The 24,933-nt window shown below is 44.3% G+C and overlaps 1 protein-coding gene across 1 annotated transcript in view; it reads left to right on the top strand.

Moving 5' to 3' along the window:
* TARS3 (threonyl-tRNA synthetase 3) overlaps positions 1 to 24,933 on the top strand; it is a 43,944-nt gene that overhangs the window by 2,278 nt on the left and 16,733 nt on the right. The window contains exons 2-11 of the mRNA XM_055417989.2: positions 449 to 645; positions 8,386 to 8,509; positions 10,036 to 10,157; positions 11,274 to 11,391; positions 13,825 to 13,889; positions 16,780 to 16,858; positions 17,931 to 18,077; positions 18,890 to 18,988; positions 20,694 to 20,860; positions 22,492 to 22,654. Coding sequence (XP_055273964.2) covers positions 449 to 645; positions 8,386 to 8,509; positions 10,036 to 10,157; positions 11,274 to 11,391; positions 13,825 to 13,889; positions 16,780 to 16,858; positions 17,931 to 18,077; positions 18,890 to 18,988; positions 20,694 to 20,860; positions 22,492 to 22,654 — 1,281 coding nt within the window. The remainder of the gene's footprint in view (positions 1 to 448; positions 646 to 8,385; positions 8,510 to 10,035; positions 10,158 to 11,273; positions 11,392 to 13,824; positions 13,890 to 16,779; positions 16,859 to 17,930; positions 18,078 to 18,889; positions 18,989 to 20,693; positions 20,861 to 22,491; positions 22,655 to 24,933) is intronic.

Raw genomic sequence — 24,933 nt, 5'->3', positions numbered from 1 at the left:
TGCAGAGAAGGGTGATGCCAGTGGGTATAGCAGTCGGAAGAGGAGGGCTTTGCATGGCTCGGTGAGACCTGGGCTTCCCTGGTGGCTCAGTGGTAAAGAACCTGCCTGCCAATGCAGGAGCCTCAGCTTCAGTCCCTGGATTGGGAAGATCCTCTGGAAAGTGAAATCCAGTATTCTTGCCCAGAGAATCCCAGGGGCAGAGGAGCCTGGTGGGCTACAGTCCATGAGGTCGCAAGTCAGACAGGAGCATGCAGGCACTGAGTTGGGAGGGCGTCAGCCCTGTTGGGGGAGTCTCTAGAGGGTGGGAGTTGAAGCAGAGCCTAGGGGCTGGTGCATGGGGATGCCCTGGGCCTGCTGAGGAGGGTGGGGCTTATTTAGAGCTGAGCAGTTAGGAAAAAAGTGGGCTGTGTGTTAACCTTACCATATTCTGTGTTCTGATGGCTTTCAGGTGAAGAATCCACCAAATTTTATGAAAGAAAGATTGAAGCTTTTTGAAATATTGAAGAAAGATCATCAGCTCTTACTTGCCATTTATGAAAAGAAGAGAGAGTCAAGCGATGTGATCACAGTAAGAGTGGCTGATGGGAGAACAGTGAAAGGGGAAGCTTGGAAAACAACGCCTTACCAGGTGGCTGCTGAAATTAGGTAAATTAATTTACCTGATGTGGAGCAGATAGTGTTAGTGCTGTGCCAGAGCTTGGTGAGAATGTGTTCTTGGGGCTGCTGAAATATTTTTTTCTTAGTTGAATAAATTAAATGTAATCAGTTTATTTATTCCCTCTTGGCTTCTAAAGAGGCCGTTTAATAAGTAATTGAATATCAGAACACAGTCTCTTCCTCTTTAAAGTGTCCAACTTTTAGAGTTCTAATAAAAATACATAGTAGAGAAAAGTGCCTATAATCCTTGACAGGCAACATGATATTGACTTGGTTTATCATCAGGATACTTCCATGAGGTTTTACAGGTCTTTTGTCAGACTTGACTCCAAGCCATTCTTCTGCTAGTAGATAACCATGGGTGAGTCTTTGGACCAGTGTGGGCAGATCCCTCCAGCTGTCCAAGCCTGTTTTTTTATGCCTAAAGTGGAAATGATAATATCTTCATCATTTACCTTCAGTTCAGTCACTCAGTCGTGTCCGACTCTTTGCGACACCATGAATCACAGCACGCCAGGCCTCCCTGTCCATCACCAACTCCCGGAGTTCACTCAGACTCATGTCCATCAAGTCAGTGATGACATCCAGCCATCTCATTCTCTGTCGTCCCCTTCTCCTCCCACCCCCAACCTTACCCAGCATCAGAGTCCTTTCCAGTGAGTCAACTCTTCGCATGAGGTGGCCAAAGTATTGGAGTTTCAGCTTTAGCATCAGTCCTTCCAATGAACACCCAGGACTGATCTCCTTTAGAATGGACTGGTTGGATCTCCTTGCAGTCCAAGGGACTCTCAAGAGTCTTCTCCAACACCACAGTTCAAAAGCATCAATTCTTCGGCGCTCAGCTTTCTTCACAGTCCAACTCTCACATCCATACATGACCACTGGAAAAACCATAGCCTTGACTAGACGGACCTTGGTTAGCAAAGTAATGTTTCTGCTTTTTAATATGCTATCTAGGTTGGTCATAACTTTCCTTCCAAGGAGTAAACGTCTTTTAATTTCATGGCTCAATCAGCATCTGCAGTGATTTTGGAGCTCCCAAAAAATAAAGTCTGACACTGTTTCCACTGTTTCCCCATCTATTTCCCATGAAGTGATGGGACCAGATGCCATGATCTTAGTTTTCTGAATGTTGAGCTTCAAGCCAACTTTTTCACTTTCCTCTTTCACTTTCATCAAGAGGCTTTTTAGTTCTTCTTTACTTTCTGCCATAAGAGTGGTGTCATCTGAATATCTGAGGTTATTGATATTTCTCCTGGCAGTCTTGATTCCAGCTTGTGCTTCTTCCAACCCAGCGTTCCTCATGATGTACTCTGCATATAAGTTAAATAAGCAGGGTGACAATATGCATCCTTGACGTGCTCCTTTTCCTATTTGGAACCAGTCTGTTGTTCCATGTCCAGTTCTAACTGTTGCTTCCTGGCATGTATACAGGTTTCTCAAGAGGCAGGTCAGGTGGTCTGGTATTCCCATCTCTTTCAGAATTTTTGTAAATATTAAATGAAATAATGTATATGGAAGATACTCTGAAAATTAAAACTTCTCTGCTGCTGCTGCTGCTAAGTCACTTCAGTCGTGTCCGACTCTGTGTGACCCCATAGACAGAAGCCCACCAGGCTCCCCCATCCCTGGGATTCTCTGTACAAATAAGCCTTACTAATTATAGATTGAAGATATATGTGTTAGAGCTATGATCAGCCCTAGAATAGGTGCTTTGATCTTCCTAGAATTTAGACCCTTCAGTGAAGTTACATTCTGACTAATGTTAATTCCTGGCATTAAATAAAATTCTGTGGAAGCTGTAGCTCAGAACTGCCATGTTAATAAACTTATTATTTAAAAAGCAAATTTTTCAACAATTCAAATCCTCAGGTTCCTTTGAAAGCTGTGGTTAGGATTGTGTTTTTTTATCCTATTACGTCATATACCCTCGAGGGGCCTCCCATGTGTTCCTGTGCTTTCCAGGAGAGATGGATAGATGCACTGGGAAAATGGGCTTTGAGGCAAAAGTAAACTTCTGTCTCTTGGTGGAGAGTCATATGCACGTTGGCGGATTGAAGTCTGAGCTGCCCTGCACTGAAGAGACGGTCCAAACTTGGGAAACAAGGTCGTTTCATCCTAGGCCATGCTCTTTGTTGCACTGTCAGTGACATTTCCACAGGCACCAGGTTAAAACCACCCTTGAGTTTGATGACAGAGGGTTGCAGGAATTGTCTACAAAGTAAAATTGTCTGGAGCTAAAGGATGGGCCTAGAGCCACATCAGACATACCTGATAAGAAGAAAGCAGAGGTCATGATATTACCTTCAGGTGGCAGAACTCAGGGATACAGTCATCGAGTGGGAGACTGGGGCTTATTTTTAAAATAGAAGAACAGTGTAATCCCCAACTTTTCACACCCCTTTATGAGTTATATAATGTAGTATCACACCAGCAATGCAAAATTATAAGAACTCAAGAGTAGCAGGCTTTAATATACCTGTCTCAGTTCTTGAACAAATAGACCAAAGTTAAGATGACATGGTCTGAATGGTAACATTTAAGGTGGGCTTCATGGCTGCTCCCTGGTCTCTGTGCTATGGCCCACATGGTGCCTTCTTTCTTGGGATGTGTGGTTGTGCTTTCGGCTTCTCAGAAGAAGATGCAGAAACACACAGTTAGCATTCTGTGAACAAAAGGAAATCCATTGTGAACTCAGTAAACATTAAATGGCAACAAGACAAAACAAAATTAGGAAATTAAAAGAAAAACTTCAAGATACTCAGGTGAAGGGAAATAAAAACAAATATTCTCAGGAATAGAAAGGAATATTCTTAGAAAATACTTCTTTTTTGAAAGCTATTTATTTATTTGACTGTGACATGTCTTGGTGGCAAACAAACTCTCAGTTGCAGCATGTGGGATCTAGCTTCCCGACCAGGGATCAAACCCTGTGTATTGGGAGCTCAGAGTCTTAACCACTGGACCACCAAGGAAGTCTCAGAAAATACTTATTATACGAGAATACATTTCAGCATCTGTGGAATAAATCTGAAATGGTGATCAGAAACAGATTTGTATTGCTTGAAGGCTTTTATTATTGAATAAGAAAAAATGAAATGACTGAAAATTCAACTCAGGCAGTTAGGACAATTAAACAAGGAGGAAACTCTAAAAATGTGACTTAGAGAAGTAACTGAAAAACTCTTGGTAAGGGTGCAGTGAGGTGGCTGGATACAAAAATAAAGTTAAAAATAATAATTTTATTAAGCTATTCTGCCTGTTGCCTTGGTTTCCTGGGGAGTAGATTGCTTAGATGATTCTTCCTGCTCTGAAGGAGCATCGTAGGCCTTCCGAAGTGCAGTGCATAAGGTCCAGATCATTCAGGCAAGGATGGGAAGATTTGAAATCACTTTGGAGAAATAGCTGTGCATAAGAATGACACCACAGAAAGGGAAATGACAGATGTGAAAAAAACGCGCCATATAAAACAAATGATTGCTCCTTAAATAGTTTTTCACATTAATAGGAAAAAGATGAAAACTTCAGAAGAAAAAAATAGTCTTAGGAATGCAAATTAGTTGTGTATTATAATATCTATTGGTCTATCAAAAGTTTATTAATAACAGTTAATATTGATAGGGTTTGAGGGGAGTGGCCCTGCTGGAGGTGGGGGATGCAAAGGTGCTGTGTCTTTCTTGAATGTTTGAACCCCAGCCCTGACCCAGTCATCCTATACATAGCCAATTATCTTCAGAAAACACCCCCACAGAAAAAAATGGGCAAAGGACACTTGATAGCTCAGTGTTGAGTAGCTCTTGGCTTGTGGTTCCCAGACCAGCAGCACTGGCGTCACCTGGGAGCTTGATAGAAGAACAGCGCTCTGGGCCCCTCGGGAGTCAGTCACCTGTGCTCCCAGTGCCGTTGGGGCTCCTGACTAAACTGCTGCCAGAAGAAGCCCCTCAGAGACCACATCTTAGATAAGACAGATGCCACATTCTCCCCTTACAGTGTTGCGGAGGCCTGCTGGCAGGTATCTCTGGTTCAGGCTATTATTCATGGACCCTGGTCCCCCCTTCACCATCTTGTCACTCAGCTGTCCCTTAGGTGGGGTTTGTCTGCATCTGGGGTGCAGGCTGGGTGTCACCCATGGACTAGCTCGCAGGCCAGGGGAGGAGCAGCTGAAGAATGTGGGTGCTTTGAGTCCAAGACCCCAGAGTAGCACACTTTAATCCCCTAAGGGCTGTGAGCTCATACGGAGTCACAGGCCCTGCCGAGCTGTGGGAGAATGGAGACACAGCTCCTACTGACCCAACGCATTTCCAGTCCAGGTACTCTTGCCTCGGGAGAGAAGACTCTTGGCATCAGGGACAGTGTCTCCCAGCCATGTCCCTTGATGTCCAGACCCCTGTGAGTAGCCCCCTGCCTCATGCCCCACCATCCTTCCTCTCTCCACTGTGAGTCAACCCCAGGCACCCCCAGCGGCAGCAGAAAGCCCCGGACTGACTTTAGGTGAGCCACACAACCGCCCTCCCCCCTCCACCCATCAGCCGGCTGCAAGCAAACAGACAAGGCTGCGTGTGTCACACGGGTTCCAGCGAGGGATGAATGGAATCACGGTCATTTGGAACAGAAAGGAGCAGTGCGGCTGACATCGAGGCAGTGTTCCGGAGCCTCAGGTTCTGTTGGCTTGGGTCGGCCTGTCTGGCCACGCTTTGTTCTCTGGGAGTAGCTCGGCCGCCCACTGTCCTCCGTTGGGCCTGGTTTTGCAGTCTGGAAGGTCCGTCGTCATCCCTTGCCCTCACCTGCCACGTCTCAAGTGCGGCAGCCAGTGGGTTTGGAGGCTGCGTGTTTGGTGCCACTCCCCTGGTGCACATGGTGAAGTTGGGGTTGCGGGGCTCAGGGCTCCTCTGAGGGTCAGTCATGGGTCTCTGTGAGTGGGGCTTATGGTTTGTTCTGCTAAACAGTTCCCTCAAGCAGTTAACTGAAGTAGGCCTCTCACCAGAAGCTTCTAATCAGTCTCACACAAGAGTAATCTTCCTAAAGAGTTCTAGACCGGGACTTCTTACCCTCTTATTCCCTGGCTTTGTTCTTGACTCGTTTGTCTCTTCCTCCATTTAATGGACCAAGATTAGACATACTGTAGCCTGGGGGAGAGCGGCTCCCTTACTCTGACCTGTGCAGTTGGACGGGCCCATCTTGTCTGTCCCTGCATGGACTCTGACAAGGGCTGTCACTGCCTGTCCCCTTGCCACCTCTGCTTGCAAGCAGAACAGGTCTCACCTGAGCATCCCTTGGTCTGGTGTGTGCATGCTCAGTTGCTTTGGTCATGTCTGACTCTTTGTGACGCCATGGACTGTAGCCCACCAGGCTCCTCTGTCCATGGGATTCTCCAGGCAAGAATACAGGAGTGGGTTGCCATGCCCTCCTTCAGGGGATTTTTCTGACCCAGGGATCAAACTCACATCTCCTAGGTCTCCCGCATTGGCAGGCTCTTTACCATTAGCACCACCTGGGAAGCCCTCTTGGTCTGGTTGTCGGTGTTGTTTAGTCGCTCAGTTGTATCCCACTCTTTGTGTCCCCATGGACTGCAGCATGCCAGGCTTCCCTGTCCTTACTTATCCTCCGGAGTTTTACTCAGACTCATGTCCATTGAGTTGATGATGCGGTCCAACCATCTCATCCTCTAGTTTTTTGCTCAAAGTCACAGGAGTTCCCTGGCTTATCCCAACATTCCGCCTTTTCACACCTGTTTGCTCTTGTGCTACAGGCGTTGTGGGCAGATCTTTCACCTGCAAGTCTTACCAGATACTTTATCGTGCTGTAATAGGGTTGTTAGCTCTGTGCATCTTAGTGTCTCCTTGTAACCGTGGCCCATCTGCTGAGCCAGTGCCATATAATTTGTCTTGTTACTTCCAGGTCCTTGTTTCTGTGTTAGTTAAGACACAGGCTAAACTGCTGCAGTGGAGGCCACAGAAAACTCCGTGGCTTAGATGTGGTCAGCATCTCTCTGAGAGCAATTGAGGGGTGCAGGGTCCAGGATGGGAGGCAGTGCTTCTCCACACCCTCATTTGGGGACCTGAAGTCCTTCCGTGTGGCTACTGGGTGGTCTGGTACAGTGTTGCCTTGTCTGTGTGGTCCAAAGGTTGTAGCTCACTTGTGTTCCATCCACAGAGGGCCGGGTGGGGGTGGATTGGTGCCCTGCATAGTCTTAACGGCAGAGATGCGGCAGTGTTTCTGCCCATCTCCTCCACCTTAGCCACATAGCTCCCTCCTGCTGCAGGACCAGCCAGACGCTGACTGTAGAGGATGGAGATGACGGACTGGAGGGGCCCTGAGCTGCCTGGCCTGGCCAGCAGAGAGGAAAATGAGATTCTACTTTGACAGTAATACTGAACATTTATTAAGTTCTAATTATGAGTACACCTTATTTTTGTTGTTGTGTAGTTGCTCAGTCATGTCTGAATCTTTGCGACCCTGTGGACTCTAGTCAGCTGGGGCCCCTCTGTCCATGGAATTCTCCAGGCAACAATACTGGAGTGGGTTGCCATTTCTTTCTCCAGGGGATCTTTCCATCTTTCCGATCCAGGGATTGAACCCCCGTCTCCTGCCATCTCCTGCATTGCAGGCAGTCTTTACCACTGAGCCTCCTGGGAAGCCTAAATATATGAAGAAGATCCTGTAATTCCCATTTTACTGATAAGGAAAGCAAGGCTTAGAAAAACTGAGTAAATTGTTCAGGGTTCAACCTGAGGTTGGCCTGATCCCAGAGTATGTGCTTTTAACCACAGGGCTGTGCCCCGGCTCAGGGCACTCACAGAAATACAAATGTAAACATTACATTGCCAAGAAAACATAATTTTGTACTCCTGGAGAGCACAGAGAAAGGTATTCTTGGGCCCTCTCCTGGTAGGAAAATTTGGCAATGTAGTCCAGTTAAGTTGTTAAAAGTTCAAATCCCAGGTTTACTTCTAGAATTTTCCTGAGAAAATAGTCAGGAACTAAGATATATTCAGTATTCAATGAATATTCAAGAATATTCACTGCAGCATTATTTATCACTGCCAAAATAAAACAAGAAAAGCAAAACCCTCAAATTATAACGGAAATGCCCAGCTATAGTAGGTGCATTAGGCAAATCTTAGTTCTACTGCAGCTGTCGGGTAGCATGTTTTACAAGTCTGTCTGCTGTTGGAGAAAATGTCATGGTTTACTGTTTAAAAAGTGAGTGCAAGTCACTCAGTCGTGTCCAACTCTGTTGCGACCCCATGGACTGTACAGTCCATGGAACTCTCCAGGCCAGAATACTGGAGTGGGTAGCCTTTTTATTTTTTTTTTTTGAACAGAGGAAAATTTATGCGTCGAACCTGGACTGGTCACTTATGATAATATACATGCTACAATTCCATTCTCTCCAATCATTCCACCTTCACCCTCTCCCACAGAGTCCCAAAGACTGTTCTAAATGCCTATGTCTCTTTTGCAGTCTCTTATACAGGGTTCAGGTTACCATTTTTCTAAATTCCATATATATGCGTTAATATACGGTATTGATGTTCTTCTTTCTGGCTTACTTCACTCTGTATAATTGGGTAGCCTTTTAAAAAAAAAAAAAATCTGTCCTATTAGTTTACATTTGTACTTTCCACTTAAGAAAGAAACAAACCCTGGAAATTAATTTCATGTTTTGTTTTAAGGAATAGCTTTAGTCTGTGATGGGTTAACCCCCACATGACTGTCTCTCCCCAGTCAGGAGCTAGCGGAAACTACCGTGGTGGCCAAAGTGAATGGGGAGCTGTGGGACCTGGACCGCCCGCTGGAAGGGGACGCCACTGTGGAGCTCCTCACCTTCGAGGATGAGGAGGCCCAGGCCGTAAGTGTCTGAAAACCAGCCAACCACACTTTGGGTGTTTATTTTGTCAGATATACCATGTACAAAGTCACACACTAAAGGGTAGAACAGTGGGTTTTGTGATCTTCTAAGTTTGGTGTTTAATAAATCTAACATTCATGACACTGTGTTTAAAAGTGATTCATAAAGAGCATGAACAAAATATGTAATGAAATACATACCTTGCATATGTGTGTTAGTTTTTCTAACTTAAGGACTAACCCTAACAACTGTCACCTAGTTTCATACCAGATGCCACCCTGGAACTTGTAAACCTGTGTTGATTTCCACAGTCAGCTGACCAGCATCCAGGGTGCTGGGTGCATGTGCCGATCCTGTGGGCGGCAGAGTTCATGACAGGTGGAAGGGATAGTTAGTAAGCAAATCAAACAGCTCAATGCTTTCAGGTAGTGTCAACCTCTGGAAAAGGTCAAGTAGGAGCCAGTCCAGAGCAGCTGTGGTAGCTGACCTGGCAGGTGGTCTTAACCTTTTCCTGAGGTCAGAATCCTGCTGAGACTTGAGCAGTTTCCCACACAGGTGGGCTCTTGGTTGACCTGCAGACATGGTTCTTTAACAGTGGGCTGCTAAGTGCCTTCAGTCTGTCAGGAATATGGCTGGTGGGGACAGGGGACCACCAAACTTAATGTTCCACAGAGAGGTCAGCCTCCTTGACGTTCTCTCCCACTGTGTTCAGTGACATCATGAAAGATAAAGCATTTATCATATTATCATGGGAAATCTTCCTAGAGTGCCTGATAAGTCCGCCCCTGGTACCTGGTGTCACGCTGTAGGGCTTCCAGAATAGTTGTGGTTGCTCATGAAAATGAGAGTTACCTCCCAGTCTCCAGCCCCAACCCTGGTGTACATTATCTAGGTGAGACTCAGTGACCTTGTCACAAAGGTACCATGTTAATAGTATGCAGAGCTCAGATGTTTCAGTAACTTTTACTTCCGGGAGACTCCTCTGCCTTCCTGACTCCTCTTTCAAACTTCCACAGCCACTAGCTGTTTAGTGTGTGAAGACTGCTGTGTAGACACAAAATCTTGTTAATGTGAATGATGTCAGGAACAGCCACTGTGGCTGCATCTCTCACTTAGAAAGGCTGGCCAGAGGAGGAGAAAGGGGGCCAGTGCTCACACTCACAGGTGGCCCTCTGCGCTGGGCCTGAACCAGCTCTGGGTGGCTGCTCTGCTCATGGTCTAGCTCTCTTCTGCTCATGGTTGAGTCCCATAAGGAAATAATTTAGGAGCCGGGCTCAGTGGTGCTCAGAGTAAAGCTGTAGGAGAAGTACACAGCTGGCCGGTAGGACAGGGGTGGGGTAGGGTCGGGGCACAGTGGGCTCCAAGGAGGGCTCAGAAACATGCGGGTCTCAGCAGTCTGCAGAGACGACACTGTCTGTGTCCTGGGGTCTGTCACCTAATGCTGTACCCACATGCTCATGCGTCCCTGCGTCTGCCTGGTGGCATCCCATGATGCAGCTATGGCCTGGCCTCTTGTCCCACCACAGGTATACTGGCACTCCAGCGCCCACGTACTCGGGGAAGCCCTGGAGCTCCACTATGGGGGCCTCCTGTGCTGCAGCCTACCCGGCGATGGCGGCTTTCACTCCGACGTGTACCTGGAAGACAGGTAACCCTGAGAGCTTACTTGTCGGTGCATTGAGTATCTGATACAGGACGTGATTACAGATGGGGTAACCGTTTGTGAAAATTATTATTTTTTTTGAGTGTAGATTTGAGGGTAACTTCTCAAATGGTTTTCTTTCTTTCCTCAAGAAAGACATGCACACTATTTATCTAACCTGAGACTTGTTAGGGCAGACTACTGATTCGGACCAGAGTGGTCAGGTTAATCCCCGGAGAGCAGGTAGTCCTCCTCATGATGGTCAAGAGCGACGTGCCCCCCAGCCACACATCCCGTGGCTGGTGCCAGAAGGGCCAGTCTCTGGAGGTTTCACATTCCCTAGGTCTGTGCATGAACTCCCGAGCCACAGGCCCCACCTCAGCCCTCCTTACCTCTCATGACTCTATGTGGAAACCTTCCCAGCTGTCAGACTGAAAACCAAGGGTCCTCCCTACCCCACCTGGCCCTCATCCCTCACCTTGTCACTCCATCCAGGTCTGCCCATTTTGTCCCTTCAGGAGTTCTCCCCGACCCCGCTTCTCGCTCCTTCTGCCTTAGCGTAGACCCCTGGCCTCTGTAGCCTGGTTGCCTGTGGTTCATTCTGCCTCCAGCTGTTACCTCCACGCTGCCCGAGTGCCTAGTGCTCTACTCTGTAGCTCCTCTCCTAGCCCAGCCAGCTCATCCCCTGTGAGCAGCCTTCCCCATCAGAGTCATCTCAGAATGTGTAGATGCCTCCTGTGTGCCGGGCTTGGTGCTTCTGACTCCCCAGTGGAGATCAGCCTGTCCTCATGGGCTCAGCCATCCAGTCGGGGGAGACAGAAACAGACACACCACCGTTTGCTGCAGGAGGTGACAGAGCTGTGGGACAAGTAGGTTGGCACTCAGCCGAGAGCTCAGTGACCTAGAAGTAGGGTGGGACGGAGGATGGCAGGGAGCTGTCCCAAAGCATCCAAGGCCTCTGTGGGGCAGCCTTGGGCTTGGTGGTGGGGGGTGCGGCCCACGAGACTGGAGGGACATGAGCACCACGTTCCTCTGCGAGAAAGTTGATCTGCTGATGACTAGGGCCTCAGGTCACAGGTTCCGTCCCAGCAGTCTGTGGTGACTATCGCTTCTTCCCTGCAGGGCCGTGTCCAGCGCAGAGCTGCCGGTGCTGGAGAGTATGTGCCAGGCCATCATCAAAGAGCAGCAGCCATTTGAGAGACTGGAAGTCAGCACGGAGGTCCTCCTAGACCTATTCAAGGTGATTACGGGGGGGACTTAAGCAGTGATAGCACACCACTGCTTTAAACAAATGGTCAGTCCCTGCTCACCGCATTGTTCCTAACGCTTGGTTCAAATTTGTAATGCAAATATAAGTAGGTGAAGGGCCGGGAGAATAGTGTTCATTTGTGTGTTTTATAAATCTGATTAATCCTGAGTGTTGTTAGTACTCCAGCTATTGAATTCAACAATGTTAATAATACCATATAAGATTCTGGCTTTTCCTCTTTTCCTTGGGGTTTTCTGCTATTTTTTTAAATAGATTCTAGCCTGGAGTAACCTGTGTAAAACTTCAACTTTCTCTTTTTATTGTTCAAACTAATTTACTTAAATATCTTCTAAATTTTATTTTTAAAATCATAAATATCAAAGAAAGCATAATTTGAGAGTGTGTGCGATAATGTTAGTTCTGTAGGCTTGAATTAAAAAGTAGATTTCGATTTGGTAAAAGTTGCAGCTGCTTTTTTTCTGTGTGTGGTAAACTATCCAAAATATAGAAGTTACCGTTTGAATCACGTTCTAAGTGGACAGTTCTGTGGTGTTAAGTACTCGCACACTGTTGTGCAGTCACTGTCAGCACCCATCTCCAGAGCTCTGCACCTCCCAGCAAGTACGCCGAATCCCCTTTTCCTCACCCCTTTTGTCTCCTTGAGAGTGACTGCTCTAGGGCCTCATCAGGTGGAATCACATAGTAGTTGTCCTTCTGAGTGGCCTCAGTGTTGTTTGCTCAAGGTTCATCCATGTCGTAGCGAGTGTCAGAATTGCCTTCCTCTTTTGAGACTGAATAAGATTCATTCCATTGTATGGATGGACTACCTTTTATTTGTTCACTCTCTGTCAACGGAAATCTCTTGACTGTAAGAAAAATGTTACTCCCTGGCTGTACTCGTATCTCTTTAGGTCCCCACTTTCAGTTCTTCAGTGTATACCCAGAAGTGGAGTTGTTGAATTATATGGAAATCTTGTTTAATTTTTTGAGCAACTGCCACACTGTTTGCCACAGTGGTTGTACTGTTTTACATTCCTACAAGCATAAGCGTTCCAGCTTCTCTGTATTCTTGCCAATTTGACTTTTTCTTTCTCTCCCTTCCCTTCCCTTTCCCTTCAAGAAAATAAAATAACAATTCCAGTGGGTGTGAAGAGGTACCCCATCCTGGTCTTTATTTGTATTTCTCTAATGGCCGATGCTAAAGCTGAAACTCCATTACTTTGGCCACCTCATGCGACGAGTTGACTCACTGGAAAAGAGTCTGATGCTGGGAGGGATTGGGGGTGGGAGGAGACGGGGACGACAGAGAATGAGATGGCTGGATGGCATCACCGACTCGATGGACATGAGTTTGAGTGAACTCCGGGAGTTGGTGATGGACAGGGGGTCCTGGCGTGCTGTGATTCATGGGGTCGCAAAGAGTCGGTCACGACTGAGCGACTGAACTGAACTGAACTGACTGAATGGCTGGTGAGAGCATCTTTCCACACGCCTGTTGTTATTTGAAGATCTTCTTTGGAGAAATGTCTGTTCAGTCCTTTTCCCACTTTTGAATTGAGTTGTTTGTTTTTTGGTGTTGAGCTGTAGGAGTTCTTGATTTATTCTGGATATTAATCTCATATTAGATACGCGATTTGCAACTATTTTCTTGCATTCCTTGGGTTGAGAACTAAACTCCATCAAAACTTTGTGAAGAAAAATGACTTGATTTTAACGTGTAAGTACACAATGGTTAAATCATACAAATCTATTTTTTTCTCCCAACAATCACCTCCTTTAAGTAGTTATTTAATACACAGTATCTGGCACAATAGTAATAATGATGAAAGCAGAAAAGTGTCTGCCAAGTTTTTTAATGTAATAATATCATTTACTATAGACTTTGTTTTAATTTTTTGTACAAATTCATAATGTAGCTGTGTCTTCAGAATTTTATTTATTTCGTGTAGTTAAAGCTGAAATCTTCTAGAACAGTCCAGTCTAATAACGCCATTCCCAAATCTGAGCCATGTATGTCATCTGAAATTTTCCGGTAGCCACATTTTAAAAGTAAAAGAAAGGTGAAATTGATCTTTATTACATTTTATTTAACCCAATAAATCAAAAAATATTACTTCAACATGTAACCAACATAAAAAGTGATTTTATATTCTTTTTTTCACATTGTGCTTCTGGAATCCAGTGTGTTTTGGCCTGGTGGTGCCCCTCAGTTCAGATCAGTTACGTGTCAAATGCTCAGGGCCCACACAGGCTCTGGGCACCCATCCTGGATGGCACAGAACCAGGCACTGAGCTCCATGTGTCCCCAGGGTCTTAGCACCTAGAACATAGCAGATGCCCATTCAGTGTTTGTTGGAAAAAGGGAACATTTTTTCCCACTTAAACGTTTTATCTGATACTATTTGGGTGTATTTTCCTTTGTAGTACAATAAATTTAAATGCCGCATCCTGAAGGAGAAGGTGGCCACGCCAACGACCACAGTTTACAGGTAACGTGTGTGCGTGAATTGTAAACTCTGCTCAGTGATGCATCTGAAGGCGTTAGCAGAAGCAAGTTTGTCTTTGAGTGGGAGGCCTGATTGTAAGTTTGCATGGTTGACAGAGTACTCCTTTGTGTGGGGACTCTGAAATGTCACTGCAAAGGGAGGTAATGATTTTCTCATTTGTATTTATCAGGATGGTACTAAAAAGCCACAGGATTCCCTGGTGGTTCAGGGGTAAAGAACCCTCCTCCCAAAGCAGGAGACATGGGTTTGATCCTGCTTTGGAAAGATGCCTTGGAGGAAGAAATGGTAACCCACTCCAGTATTCTTGCCTGGAGAATTCCATGGGCAGAGGAGCCTGGCGGGCTACGAGTCTATGGGGTCGCAAAGAGTCAGACACAACTTAGCAAATAAATGACAACAAACCCACATTCTGTTTTGGGGATGTTAGCTGTAGCGCGCCTCTCTCCCTGCAAGTGAGACAGTGTTCTCAGGGCCTCATGTTTTGGGGGCTTTTCAGGAGAGGAATTCTGTTCATCTTCCCATGTTCATATTGGGGGGCAGTGGAGCTATAGTGGGCCATCTCCTCAGGTATGATTCTCTGCCTCTCACCACACACTATCCACTGTTTAGGGGCCAAGAGCATCACCCTGTATGCATCAGTAATGACCGTGGGAGCCCAAACCCAAACCCTTAGTTATGCTGTATGTCAGGCTCCCAGCCCCCCTTACTGTCCACTTGTTCAACTGCTTTATGGGTACTGCTTGTCCCCACTTCTGGTGTCCCCTTCTTTGGCTGCCTGTGACTTTCTCATTCCCATCAGAGAAGACTTGTCCCTGTAATAAATATGACCACAGATGTCCTGCACAGGGCACTTCCTTTCCACACTCAAGTGCTGTGGTTCTGTGACTTAGCTGTACCGTGAGTAAAGTCACATCCCCTTCATGCACATCTGTGCACAGTGCATTTCCTGAAGGGTCATGTGAACATGTGACCACTTTATGCTGCAGGTGGATACCATGCTTGTTTTTACCACTCTCCAGTGACCTGATAAGATTTTATTGTTACCTGTAATACAAATAAATATTAGCGTGCCATTTCAGAGTTTAAAAACAAATGAGGAAATTGACAAGATATGGTGAGTTTTAAATTTCTGACTTTTAATACTTGATCTTTTGTGGTTTTTAAATACAATTTTATTTATTTATGGCTCTGCTGGGTTGTCATTGGTGTGCAAGGGCTTTCTCTAGTTGTGGAGAGTGGGGGCTGCTTTTTGTTGCAGGCCCTAGAGCACCCAGATTTCAGTAGTTGAGGCACACGGGCTTAGTTGCTCTGCAGCATGTGGAATCTTCCTGGACCAGGGTTTGAACCCATGTCCTCTGCATTGGCAGGTGGATTCTTATCCACTGCACCACCTGGAGACTCCCTTTTGTTTTTTTTAAAAATGTTTCTTAGGTCAGCATTAACACTTATTTTATCAATTGGAATGGCTAGTGTTTAATTTTTCGAACATTAATGACTTTTTTCCCTGTGGGGTTATTTAAAGATTGGCTTATTTAAGTCTTTCTTACTAATCAGGCATTTTTTTCCATTTCTCTTGAGCATTAACTTAAAATTTCCTTTTTGGACAGAGAACAGTTCATAAATCCCAGTCATTCAAAAAATGGTGTTTTCATGTTTAAAACTTCATTCTACTTTGAATAATCCAGTCCCTTTATGTATTCATTATGATTTTTAACTTTTTAACTAGTGAACTTTAAAAATACTTAAAATTGGTTGGAATAGTTAAGGAACAACTTTCTTTCGTTACTAAATTTCTCTTGAATTGGTTCATGTTAAGTCATCTTTCTCTGACCTGCATTGTTTCTATCTTAACTCTGTTCATGTTTCTGTACTTGGAGAAGAGTCTACTCTTGTTAGGGTTTTATGGCCTCTTGTTCATTACAGGTGCAGACAAATGCTTTATAGTGGTTTCGTCTCTGATTGAAACTTTTGCATCATCTAATAAACCAAAATACAAGTAGGCATTTTGTTATAAAACCAGAGGGCCTGAAAACAAGCAAAGAAAACCCTTGAATTTATATATTATTTAATAGAGTTTATTTTTTTGAGCAGTTTTAGGTTTGCCACAGAATTTGGAGGACGGGCAGCAAGTTCCCATACACCCCTGCCCCTGTGTGCATGTGGCTTCCCCATGGTCAAGATCCCCCCCATCCAGAGTGTGACATGAGTTATAGTCCATCTACACTGCCATGTCTCTGTCACCCAAGTCCAGCATTTACATAGGTTTCATGCAGTGTAGATGGACTATAACCTGGTGAAGTTTATTTTTGACTTAAATTATCAAGTGAATGTATTTTTTATATCTTTCATGTAATTTTGGTTTTGAAAATTAGTGTAGAGTGGGAAAGTGGATTTTTGATTTTCCAACAGTGAAGATTTTTAAGAGCCTTGTGTGTGTCCAATTGTTTGCGACTCTATGGAATTTCTCAGGTAAGAATACTGGAGTGGGTTGCCATGTTCTCCTCCAGCGGATCTTCCTAATCCAGGGACTGAACCCATGTCTCTTGCGTCTCCTGCATTGGCAGGCAGGTTTTCTACTGCTGAGCGACCTGGGAAGCCCTTTAAGAGCCTCAGGATATGACCGTGAAAAGAGGTGTGTCTGTCTGCAAAGTTTCTTTCCAAAGATTCTGTGGCTTCTGTATGCAACCTGAAGGGGGAAGATTGGGATCTGAGACTGTGTGACTTGCCTTTTTCCTGCACCCTAAATTAAAGATGGATTCACACTAAGTTGTTCCTGAATTAAACATTGCCCCAGAACATAGAACATGGTTTCCAACCAATAGTCCCCAAAGCTGTAACTGTGTCTGGACATGTTTTAAATATTTCACCACAGGTGCGGTCCACTAGTTGAACTTTGTAAAGGCCCTCACATAAGACACACTGGAAATATTAAGCTTATAAAAATCTTCAAGGTAAGGATTGATTTTTTTCTGATATAGTAAACTTTAAGTGAACTAGATAAGATAGTAGTTCAATAATAGCTTGTATAATATGAGCACTGTGCCACTATCAAACACCACATGTGTATTTGACTTTTGTATGGGGTTTCTAAAAATAATACAGTGTTTTAGAATTGATAATTAGAACATTTTACATAGCCTTTATGCTGGGAAAGGTTGGGGGCGGGAGGAGAAGGGGACGACAGAGAATGAGATGGCTGGATGGCATCACCGACTCTGTGGACATGAGTTTGGGTGAACTCCGGGAGTTGGTGATGGACAGGGAGGCCTGGCGTGCTGCGATTCATGGGGTCGCGGAGAGTCGGACACGACTGAGCGACTGAACTGAACTGAACTGACATAGCCTTTGATTGTCTGTCATTTAACCTTACTGTAAGTTTCACAGTACATTTCATTTTTATCTGTGAAAATATTCTGCATACTCTTGTTTTCTTGAGTTCTAATGTGTGTTTATCTGCCATGAGAATAATATAATGTAGGAAAAGGAGGGAAAAAAGAGATGGAATGGTGTGATGCCAAAAACACGCTGTGGAAGCGAGAGGCCTGGGACTGATGGAGCTGTCCTGACCTGCCTTGGTTTTCTCAAGGCAGAGGGAGGCAGAAGGAGCAGGGGGCCAGCTACCACACCCCTTTCTCCTTCACTGCCCTCTACTGGGTGATGCACGTGGTGCTTGCCTTCCCTCGTTTTCACACTTTCTTTCTCACTTTTCACTCCTAGAACCCACAGCAGACTGACTATGTAATTTACTGATTAATGGTGTAATTTGGAGTGGGAAGGTTTAGTTGGAAACAAGCTAAGATTCTAAGTCTACAAGAAGTCCCCTGTGAGTCAGTTGTGCTGATATTCAGGTGGGAAGTTGTATATAGTCCCTCATCCCTTGGTGTCCAGGATGCCTGGCTTATATCCAGGTCCATGGCAGTTCAGGCCCCTGGTATGAACCACCTGCACATATTAGTATTTCAGAGCGATTTTACTGGTCACCAAGAGTTTGACGTGTTTACCCGAATCTTGTCTGATGTCTAGAATTCCTTGGTATACTGGGAGGACAACCCTGAGATGGAAATGCTGCAGAGGGTTTACGGGGTGTCCTTTCCTGATGAGCAGCAGATGGCTGCCTGGGAGGAGCTCCAGGAGGAAGCCAGGGCCCGGGACCACAGGACGATCGGGAAGGTGAGCCCACCAAGTGCTGCTGCACTGCTCTGTGACCAAGGCTTGGAACCAGGCTGTCTTAATGCTGACGTTTCTTCTCCCCTCCTGTCTTCTGTTTCCCTGGCACTCGTGGTTTGCTGCTGAGTTCTTTCACACTCCTACCCCCAGTGTCTACTAACCTTTTCCTTCTTGTATTTCCATTAGATTTAAAAAATTGCACTTCTCTCTCGTTTTTATAATGATACAAAATTTTTTAAAGAAAAAAGAGTGTATACCTGATAGTATACTTTGTATTTGGGAAGCAGAGCAAGAACAAGACTTGCAGGCAGGTAGACCTGGTTTAACTCTCAGTCCTCCACATGGGTGCTGTGATGTGAGGGGCTGGTGCTCACTGTGGAGCTCCATGTCCTTGGCTCTGCTGGGTGGTGTGTGGGGAGGCAGGAGGATGGACACTGGAGGGTGGTGGCCACCCGGGTGGACTCCTAGCATGACGGCCATGCAGAGGTCACTGCCACTCAGAGCCCACCTCCAGCAGTGAACTTTCCTGACCTTTTTGCCGTGTCGTCTCCTCATGAGATCCATACCCCAAGGTGCCAAGTAAGAAATCAGCGGTGAATCCCAGGTGAAATAAGAGTTAATTTCAAAGCTGGGTCATCATAAATATGAGTTGTAACTTCACATGCACTGTTACATAAGTCAGATTCAGGTATTTGGATTTTCATCTATTAGAACATGGAAATAACTGAGCGTATGTTTTATTCTAGCATATCATATGTGTAGAGTAAATATGCAGCAGCAATGGAATTTGAGATGCAATTACTTTTTCAACCTAGGAACAGGAACTTTTCTTTTTCCATGATCTAAGCCCTGGAAGCTGTTTCTTTCTTCCTAGAGGAGCCTTCATTTATAACACACTGGTAGACTTCATACGAGTAAGTAATTTTTTAAATATTCTATGCTTATTCAACTCCATTTTGTATTTTACCATTTTCTCTCATCATAAAATAGCCAAGCATTTCCATTGATTTAATTTTAATAATACTCAGAATTTTGAACCTCAAAGAGAAATGCTGCATTGTGCCTTCAACTAAAAACATTGAGACAATTTGTATTTTCCTTGGATTTCATTAAATGTACCTCTTGTCCGTTTGAGTTTCTAGAGCACATATGATACAAAGATAAACTTTAGACCAACTGTGGAACTCCCTGTGAGAGAGGAAGGAGGAAATGTTCTGTGTGACATTACCACCTGAGATTGCAAATGATGGTGGGCTTAAGAGTATGTTTGACACAACTCCAGATCTCCATACATTTTAGATTAAGGTTGAGGTGGAATATCCTGAAATTGCCACAAAAGCACTGAAAAGCCTGCTTCCATTTCCTGTATCCCATCTTTGTGAAGTAGGGTTTTTTGCAGTGAAAGTGAAAGGCATTCAGTCCTGTCCAACTGTTTGCAACCCCACGGACTGTATAGTCCATGGAAATCCCCAGGCCAGAATACTGGAGTGGGTAGCCTTTCCCTTCTCCAAGGGATCTTCCCAACCCAGGGATGATCAAACCCAGGTCTCCTGCATTGCAGGCAGATTCTTTACCAGCTAAGCCACAAAGGAAGCCCAAGAATGCTGGAGTGGTTAGCCTATCCCTTCTCCAGCTGATCCTCCCGAACTAGAAATCAAACCAGGGTCTCCCGCATTGCAGGTAGCTTCTGCAGTGACAGCAACCAAAATGGGATTATGGAGTAGGCTGCACATAGGCAACACACTCCAGGTATCACTGTTTTCTAGCACCTCTAGATGGGACCATCCAGGTGCAGGAAAACAGGCTCAGGGCTCCCACTGATTCTGCATTATGGTCAGTTGTATAATTATTTCATTATATATGACAGTGTAATAACAATGGAAACAAAGTGCACAATAAATGTGGGCTTCCCAGGTGGGACTAGTGGTAAAGAACCCACTTTCCAGTGCAGGAGACCTGGGTTTGATCCCTGGGTTGGGAATATCCCCTGGAGGAGGGCATGGCAACCTACTGTAGTATTCTTGCCTGGAGAATCCCATGGACAGAGGAGCCTGGTGGGCTAGGAGTCCATCCATAGGGTCTCAAAGGGTTGGACACAACTGAAGCGACTTCACACACGTGGACACACACAATAAATGTAATACACTTGAAACATCCCAACCTCCCCCACCCCTGCCACCAGTCAGTGGAAAAATTGTCTACCCCAAAACCAGTTCTGGTGCCAGAAATGTTGGTGACTGCTATTATATACTATATACCATTATATTATGAAATGAATATGTGCGTGTATGCTTGCACTTAAGTCACTTCAATTGTGCCCAACTGTTTGCGGCTATGGACTGGAGCCTACCAGGCTCCTCTCTCCATGGAACTCTCCAGGCAAGAATACTGGAGTGGGTTGCCGTATAAAATGAATATACTTAATGTGAAAAGTATACTGAGTATACATGAATCTTTCTTTTATGATCCATAAGGTACCACACTTAAAACCAAGGGCATATTAGCTGTGAACTGATGTAAGGCATGATCCTGAATTTAGCAGTCCTTGTCTGGGTATCTCTTGCCTGCAGTTATGCCCTGCCCCAGCAGATTTCAGCTCTGTGCACCTGTCTCCTTTAGGAGCAGCACCACCAGCGCAACTTCACGGAGGTCCTGTCCCCCAACATGTACAGCTGCAAGCTCTGGGAGGCCTCTGGACACTGGCAGCATTACAGTGAGAACATGTTCACCTTTGACATCGACAAGGACACTTTTGCCCTTAAGCCCATGAATTTCCCAGGGCACTGGTGAGTATGAAAAATGAAGCAGATCTATACCTAGCAGGTACTTCACTACAGTTAGTTTTTAATATTATTTTGCTTTTTGGAGTTAAGAGGGTCCTTTAACATGAAGAACGGTGTTTAGAAATCATCTTTACCAAGTTGTTTCATTCTGGAGGATGTATTTACTTTTAAAATATATTTGCTCTTTGCCAGATGTGGGCTGTTGGCTAGAAAACATATAGTATTTTGTGCTTCTCAGAGGATAATATTACCCATCAATTTTATAAATTATTACATTTCTCTTCCCAATGGTAATATACTTCAAATATACATATTTGCAGAACTTTTAGTTCTTACATGCTATTTGGGTTGATTATAACAAGACCAGTGAGCTCACAATCAGTGACTGGATTTCATTGATTCTAAGATGCATTCCCCTCTCCATATTTCAACATCCCTGAAATTGAAACGTGTCTTATAGTTGGTATCTTAGCATTATGCCATAATTTAATTCTTGGTTGTTTTCCTTCTTAGTCGCACATAATGTAATGGTCCATCTTACAGTCAAGGTTGTCTTAGAATCTATGAAAGAATGTAATTATCATAAAGCTGTATAGGATGTGAATGCAACCTTGTCAGAGAAGTAGATTTTACAACTTGAAGTGAACAGGTACAATTTTCCACCAAAAAATATCCCACCTATTGTAGTTTCATATCAACATACACAGTTTCAGTAAATTGACCTTAGAAGGTAACTACTTGAAAGAAACCTCTGAATACTGAAGAAAACTCTTTTCCCTTTTCAGTAAAGACTAAAGGAAATTCAACTCTGTGGTAATTGCATATAAAAGATATGTATTTATCTTTAATTTTATGAAAACTGATATGTAAATATTCTATAGCCGCTTTTTTAAAACAAAGGTGGAGGCTAAAACCTAGTGCTTTGCATTCTCCAAAACACCTGTATTAACTACTTCTTAACTCAGTTTCCCATTGGGTACCAGTTGAAGCTGTGATTTCAGTATTATTACAAGAAAACTGAACACAAGCAGAGAGTGTAAGTTTGTATTTTCTTATCTCAGAACAAGGAATCAGGACCACAGTTGCTTAGTGGTGATGGGGTGTGGAAGCGAGGGTTGCTTCCTACAGAAGAGATGCCTTTCATGCAGAGAGAATATTAGCGGGGGGCTTTAGACACAACCATTTCCTCCTCGAGCTCATGAGCAGATTGGAGAAGGAACAAATACACAGTCAGTTATTGAAAAAGTAAGACCAGTGTCAAATCTGCGGCAATTCTGGCTGTTCTTGGAGCCTGAGGCTCGACTGTCCAGCCCTTCTGGGGAGTGTCCAGGGCTGCCTCACTTAGGAAGCAGCCTTTGAGATAGATTGTAGATGGTTAGTGCAAATGGGTGAATAAGAATAGGGAGCAGTATTTCTGGAGGAGATGATTGGGTTCTTTCTCAGAGTGTGCAGTGATATAAATACAGTGTTCAATAATTGATGGGAGAAGAAATTTCTTTTAATTGGTGATCTAAGAACAAGAATCAGGTGTTCACAAATCCTGAGTCATTTAATTGTTAACTTATCAACATTCAGATGGTTACTGCATCTCTTCTGCAGTAAGGAAACACCGTGTGCCCCTGTGTCTTTTCTAGTCTGATGTTTGCCCATCGCCCACGGTCTTGGAGAGAAATGCCGATCAGACTTGCTGACTTCGGGGTTCTTCACAGGAATGAGCCGTCAGGAGCTCTGAGTGGCTTGACCCGCGTCAGGCGCTTCCAGCAGGATGACGCTCACATCTTCTGCACAGTGGGGCAGGTAGACGGGAACTCAGGGAGGCATGGTCAGCACAGGTCCACGGTGGACTAGGTAAATGGGGACTAAGGGAGGCATGGTCAGCACAGGTCCATGTTAGGGCAGGTAAACAGGGACTCAGGGAGGTGTGGTCAGCATGGGGTCCAGTGTGGCTGCCTTACACGCATAGCTGGGGCTTTCAGAGTTGCTGTGAACTGAGTTGTTCAGTCTAGTCTCTGAGGTCCCATCAGTTCCAACACATTCTTTTGTATCGTTTTTTTAGATTCCACATATAAATGATCTCATATGAATTTCGTCTTTCTCTGTCCGACTTACTGCACTTGGTATGATGATTTCTAGGTTTATCCACGTTGCTGCAAATGGCATCATTTCTTTCTTTTTATGGCGGAATAATATTCCATTGTAGATATACACCATATCTTCTTTACCCATTCCTCTGTCAGTGGTCGTTTAGTTTGCCTCCATGTGTTGGCTATTGTGAATAGTGCTGCGGCGAACATTGGGGTGCCTGTATCTTTTCAAATTAGAGTTTTCATCTTTTGGATATATGTCCAGGAGTGGAATTGCTGAATCATATGACAACTCTATTTTTAGCTTTTTAAGGATGCTCTATACTATTCTTCAAAGTGACTGTACCAATTTATATTCCAGCAATAGTGTAGGAGGGTTCCCTTTTCTCCACACCCTCTCCAGCATTTATTATTTTATAAACATTTTGATGATGACCATTCTGACTAGTATGAGCTGATACCACATTGTAGTTTTCATTTGCATTTCTCTAATAATTATTGATGTTGAGCATTTTTTCATGTGCCTGTTGGCCATTTTTATGTCTTCTTTGGAGAAATGTCTGTTTAGGTCTTCTGCCCATTTTTTGATTGGGTTGTTTGTTTTTCTTGACATGAAGTTTGTTTTTTTTCTTTTAAGCTTCTTCCAACTTTATTAACATTAATTATTAAGTAACATTATTTTAAGGGTATTGGTGAAATTTTGGATGTGTTTGTTTTTCAATTTTGCCTGGAAGTTAGAATTTACTTTTTCAGGTTTTTATCTTAATTCGAATTCAAATTGTCATGCGAAGAGCCACTGTTAAATGGTTTGACCTAATAGACATCTATAGACCCCTCCAATCAATAACAATGGAGTACACATTCTTTGAAAGTTCCCACAGGACATTTCCAAGATAGACAATATTCTGGGCCATAAAATGAGTCTCAGTAAATTTAAAGGGATTCAGTTCATGCAGAATATGTTCTCTGGGGCTTCCCTGGTGGCTCAGTGGTAAAGAATCTGCATGCCAATGCAGGAAACATGGGTTTGATCCCTGGTCTGAGAACTAAGATCCCACATGCTGTAGGCAGCTAACCTTGTGTGTCACAGCTCGAGCTTGTGCTCTGAAGCCTGTAAGCCCCAACTACTGAGTCCATCCACCCTAGTGCCCATGTTCTACAGGAGAAGTGACCGCAACGAGAAGCCCGTGCACTGCAACTAGAGAGTGGGCCCTGCTCACCACTAGGGAAAAAGCCTGTGCAGCGATGAAGACCCAACACAGGCAAAAAAAAAAAAAAAACAACTTAATACATAAATAGTTTTTAAAAAGTTTTCTGGCTGATTTGAAATTGAGGTAGAACTCAATAACAGAAAACTATCTGGAAAATCCCCAAATATTTGGAAAGTGAGTCATGCACTTCTAAATAACCATGTGTCAAATAGGAAATCAAAGGGAAATTAGAAAATATTGTACACTAACCTGTGCACAGCATGAGTTTGAACTGCCCCTATTTCTACACAGCAGTTTTTATGAATACATACAACACTGCTCCGTGAGTCACAGTTAGCTAAATCTGCAGGTGTACAACTGCAAACCGAGGGCCAACTGTACAGTTATGCATGGGTTTTTCATTGTGTGAGGGGCCAGTATTCCTAACCCCAGCCTTGTTCAAGGGTCAGCTCTATACCAAATGAAAAACACAATATATCAGGATTTGTGGGATGCCATTAAAATGGTACTTTAGAGGAACACCCACATTAGAAAAGAAGAATGTTTTAAAAAAGGTAGCCTCAACTTCTGCTTAATAGACTAGAAAAAAGGAGAGCAAATTACATTAGAGATGAGCAGAAAAAAAATAATAGCAGAAAAGAAATCAGTGAAATAGAAAAAAGAAAAACAATATGCAGTATCAACCCAGAGGCTGGGTCTCCTAGACCAATAAAGTTCATAAGCCTTTAGTTTTGTCAGAGAGAAAACTAATTAAAAATATTAAGAATGGAAAATTCCGTGG

The sequence above is a fragment of the Moschus berezovskii genome, chromosome 21, assembly GCF_049115385.1.
Source record: "Moschus berezovskii isolate FMDL1 chromosome 21, NW_MosBer_1.0, whole genome shotgun sequence".
Classification (NCBI taxonomy): Eukaryota; Metazoa; Chordata; class Mammalia; order Artiodactyla; family Moschidae; genus Moschus; species Moschus berezovskii.
Note: the sequence above shows the minus strand (reverse complement) of the source record. Positions and strands in the feature narration are given on the sequence as shown.